Here is a 4747-nt window from a genome sequence, read left to right as displayed (position 1 = left end):
CCAAACCCATAGACTTTGGGCCTTGGACTTGAAAGGTTTGGTTGGGTGTATATGTTAAATGTCAAAGATGGGTCTTTGATGGATGAAAAACAGAAGTATGATTTTTTTTTTTTTTTTTTTTTTCGTTTTGATTTTAGGAGTCAATTTTTTTTTTCCAAAAGGATAAGACTGTTTCAAAATAGTTACATTTTTTCGAAAGGATAAGAATGAACAGCCATAAATGTTCAAAAAAATGCCATTATATATATGGCTATAAGATCAGAAGCGAAGTAGAAAAAATCCATCGCTCTCTCTTTAATCCTTCACAGAGAAACCATAGTAAATTCGCCAAGAATCCAAGTTCGAGTACAAGAACTTGGGTTAGATAGTTGTATCCTACAAGATAGGCATCCGTTGAACTACTGCATTGGTGTAAGGGTGAATTTATGTCTTAGGAGATTGCTACTGCAAGCCTCTATCTTCCATAAACAAGTCAGTGATTATTGTTGTGATTTTATATGCAATTTTATTAATTGTTCATATTTTGTTATATTGTGTATATAGTGAAATTGTAATTCGAAATAAATTGTGCAATTATCATATATTGTATAATTGATATTTTATTGATTTTAACAGGCAGTACATATCTTTGTAAGCTATATTCTAAAATCACACCAACGTGCCATTAGGATCATAGATTCAATAAACCAATAATTCAACAAACGGATTACAATTAACTTATCTGTAAAGAGAAAGACATGGCTCTTGCTTCTAACAATGAATTGGCTATGCATAAAAATGTCTTTTACCATCTCCAAATAGGTTTAGTACGTAATAGACGTTTATTGTGAGAGTAGGGACAATCCTTATATAGTTGCTAGGATATCTCTCAATCAAGCCTATTGTTAAATGAGAGATACTCATAATCACATTATATATTTTATACCCACCATAATAAGTCTCACCAAATATGTAGGACTTATGTAATTAGTCAATCAACTCTCTATTATTCTAATCATGTTGATGCACAAAATCAGTGAAGACTTTGGAACAATGTAAAGTGTCAAGTTTGTAACCTTCGGTCGGTTGCTTCGGTCACTAGTGAGGATAAATATGTAAAGAGATAGAGATAGGGAAGCAAACACAAGATGTATGTGGTTCACCCTAAGTTTGGCTACGTCCACGAAGTAGAGGAGTTCTCATTAATAGTGAAGGGTTTATACAAATACGTACATAGGTTCAAGCATAATCATCATTAGTGAGTTCTAATGACTAGATTAAGTACAATAATGACATTTGCGATTCATTGTAGGAGAATGATCTTCTTTTATAGTTGAGGAGAGTCTCCAGCTTTTGTTCGCAATCGATGTGGGACTCTATGAGCTTTATTCTGACATTGGCATGTGTCGTGTTGTGATTGGCCTCCTGGTTGAAGGGAAACTCTTGTGCTTCGGCAGGAGTGCCTCAGTATGAACTCCTCAGTGGATTTTTAAAGATATGACGTTGACTGGTACTTGATAATTTTGGGATTGATCAAATATAGTACAAACAAATCAAATTAGAGCTTCAAGATCACTCGAATCAAGTGATGTAATTGACAAAGTTATTGATACTCACCATAATTTTTACAATCTTCTCACTCCACAGTAAAGTCACTGCAATTGTGATTTTTGTCTTGTATTTTTTATTTTTTGTGTACATATATATATATATATATATGTATGTATTGCTTACTTGTCTTACAATGTGATGCAAGATGATAATTAAATATTTGTACATGGATGCAACAGCATGAAGTCATGGATCATACGACGACGACGCTGTAAACCCTTACTGATTGCCACCTCACACAAACCCCTCTTGATTATACCACACGTACTAATTCATCAAAACCATCCTTATCTCCTCTTCTTTTTCCTCTGTTTTTTTCTCTCCTTTAGCTGACTAATTTTCCTCTCTACCAAACACTAATTAAAATGACAATTTGATCAACAAAAGAAATCACAAGAATGTCGCTTTATGTACACACATTCAGAAATTTGTTTCGAAGACATAACATATTACGTTGTTAGATTGTTGAGATTAGTAGTGCATCCTGATGCTAGAGTTTACTCACATTTTTTGACATCTGATTAGAGAACGTAATCTTATATCTATAACTACATGGATTACCAGGTAAAGAGGTCGAAAAGGAGGAAGAAGATAATGCAAGCTCTCCAACAATCCCCAGCTAAATACTAATTAAAATTTCAATTTGATCAAGAAAATAAATCCAAGAATTTGACTTTTTATACAAATACATTCAGAGAAATTTTTCCAAATACGATATGTTATGTTGCTAGACTATTGAAATTAGTAGCGCATACTAGTTTTAGAGTTTCGTAACTGTAATCTATCAACCAACTACACAAGTGGTATTAATTGCCCATGTGGTTACGGATTTTCTGTTAAATTATACCATTCCTCCTCCCCTTAAGATAGTTTAGACAAGGGAGGAGCCAAGTACAAGGCTCTCCTAGGCTATAGCATAGGGAGAGTTTGGTTCTTCAAGCTTAAAAATATTAATTTTTAGGTTAGTTTATGATTTTTAATTGTCATATTTCACATAAGAAATGAAATTTTTTTATTAGTAAGCCTTTTTTAAGAATAATTAGAGCTAATAGATGTTAAATAAACTCATCACTTTAACTAATATTATATTTAATAATAATAAATTAAAACTTCCATATAACAAATAGTTTCTTATTTTATTCACTTGAAAGCTTTGAAAGCTAGAAACCTAGAAAACATAACATAAAATTCTTGCGTCAAATTATTACATTCAAGTTTTTACTATTCAAGTTTTTACTATTATACATAAAAACTTCAATGTAATAACTTTATGTGTATCATTCTGTTTTTGCTTCAAATTATTACATTCAAATAATTTCTGGCTACGCCTACGCCATTGAATTTAGAGTAAGAATATTGTTTGTATTAAAAAAAAAAAACAAAACAAAACAAAACCCTAATCTATGAGGATTAACTTGGTAAGGAGGTCGACAAAGAGGAAGTTAAAAAGGGATAAATGAACAGGGAAACATGGGTGAAAAACCACGAATAAATGGCTTGCGAGGTGCTGCTAGAGGAAGGCGACCACAGCGTACCATTTCCCTAAAGGAGTCTCTCTCTCTCTCCCCCCTTATTTCTTGTTTGTCACTTTCTTTCTCTCTCTCTCTCTCTCTCTTTCATTCTCTATAAGTGTTGGATGGCTCGTTGGGAAAAGATATCAAATACAAAAAAAAGGAGAAATAATTAAAACCTCTCCTCCATAACTTTGCATGCTCTGATTTCCATTTCCATTCCCCTGCTAAAGAAAAGCAGTGCTACTCTCTTTCACCACAAAATACAGAGTCTTTTCATTGAGGCATTCCACAAACGCGTACAAGGCACCGTTAGCAATGAGCGCTGATCAACCCCAAAGTTCAGAAACTGAGAGCACCTCCAACTCATCCACTTCCGCATCGCCTCCTTCCTCGCCTTCCTCACTCCAAAACCAAAACCCACAAAAACCCAGCTCGCCAATTCACCAAGAAACCGACTTACCCAGCAAAAACAATGCCAAACGGGTCAGAGACTCCAGCAAGCACCCGGTTTATCGTGGGGTCCGAATGAGGAACTGGGGCAAATGGGTATCCGAAATCCGCGAGCCCCGCAAGAAATCGCGCATTTGGCTCGGCACCTTCCCGACTCCTGAAATGGCCGCCCGGGCCCACGACGTCGCCGCCTTGAGCATCAAGGGCAACTCGGCGATTCTCAACTTCCCGGAGCTCTCCAACTCGCTGCCTCGCCCGGTTTCTCTCGCCCCCAGAGACGTCCAGGCCGCCGCCACCAAAGCCGCCCAAATGCATCAGTTCGACTCCATCCGGTCAATGTCGCCGTCCATACTCTCCTCTTCCTCCTCCTCGTCGCTGTCCTCGCTCGTCTCGGCTATAGACAACCTGTCGACCGAGTCGGAGGAGCTGAGCGAGATCGTCGAGTTGCCGAGTCTGAGTTACGAGTCGACCGAGTTGAGAAGCGAGTTCGTGTTTGTGGAGTCGGAGGACCAATGGGTTTATCCGCCGCCGTGGCTGCAGCGCGTTGAGGAGTTCGAATGCGGTGAGTTGGGGGCGGCGAGTTCAGTTGGGTTTGAGGGTTTGTTATGGGACTATAATAATTAGCAGTTTCTAACTGCTAATTAGATGTTAATTAATTAATAGTTTTGTGTAAATCATCTTAATCTCTCTCTCTTTTTTCTTGTTTTGCTTTTCAGTTTTTTTGGCTCTTTTGGCTTTTAAATGTGAAGGGCTTAAATTCTGATAATCTCTCTTCTACTTTTTACTTTGTCCTCTGTCTTGTGTAATTGTACAGTTTAGTACTCTCCTCTGTTTTTAGGATGGAAAGCAAGTGCCATGAGACATTTTCTTTCCCTTTGGTTGGCGACTTTGATGCAAATGGAATAAAGCCTCTGTCTTTCTCTTCCTTTTTCTGATCCAATTTTAACATCAAACTAATTGCACCCAAAAGTACTTTCATTCCGTACTCATTTCTTGGAATTCTTGTCCTAATTTGCAAATTCATCGAGTTTCAGGTCTATTAATAGTGAAATGCCACTAGTTCCTTACACGTTTTGATCCATTATTGACCGAATTTGTCCTGTAATTGCGAAAATATATCTCGTCTCTTTCATTAACACTCGTCACGAGACCCTATGACTGTAGTGTCATAGGACCAGGATGATCCATCCATT

At 37.1% G+C, this 4747-nt stretch overlaps 1 protein-coding gene across 1 annotated transcript; it reads left to right on the top strand.

The window, feature by feature from the left end:
* The first annotated feature begins 3128 nt into the window (after nucleotides 1-3128).
* On the top strand, nucleotides 3129-4479 carry LOC125475515 (ethylene-responsive transcription factor TINY-like). The gene has a single exon (XM_048580322.1). The coding sequence runs from the start codon at nucleotides 3420-3422 to the stop codon at nucleotides 4176-4178; it is 759 nt and encodes a 252-aa protein (XP_048436279.1). The 5' UTR covers nucleotides 3129-3419; the 3' UTR covers nucleotides 4179-4479.
* The last annotated feature ends 268 nt before the right edge of the window (nucleotides 4480-4747 follow it).

The sequence above is a fragment of a genome, unplaced genomic scaffold (assembly GCF_019419815.1).
Source record: "Pyrus x bretschneideri cultivar Hongxiangsu unplaced genomic scaffold, Pyrus_bretschneideri_v1 Contig15, whole genome shotgun sequence".
In the NCBI taxonomy this organism is placed as follows: domain Eukaryota; kingdom Viridiplantae; phylum Streptophyta; class Magnoliopsida; order Rosales; family Rosaceae; genus Pyrus; species Pyrus x bretschneideri.
The sequence above is the reverse complement of the archived record's forward strand: the minus strand, read 5'-3'. Positions and strand labels throughout refer to the sequence as shown.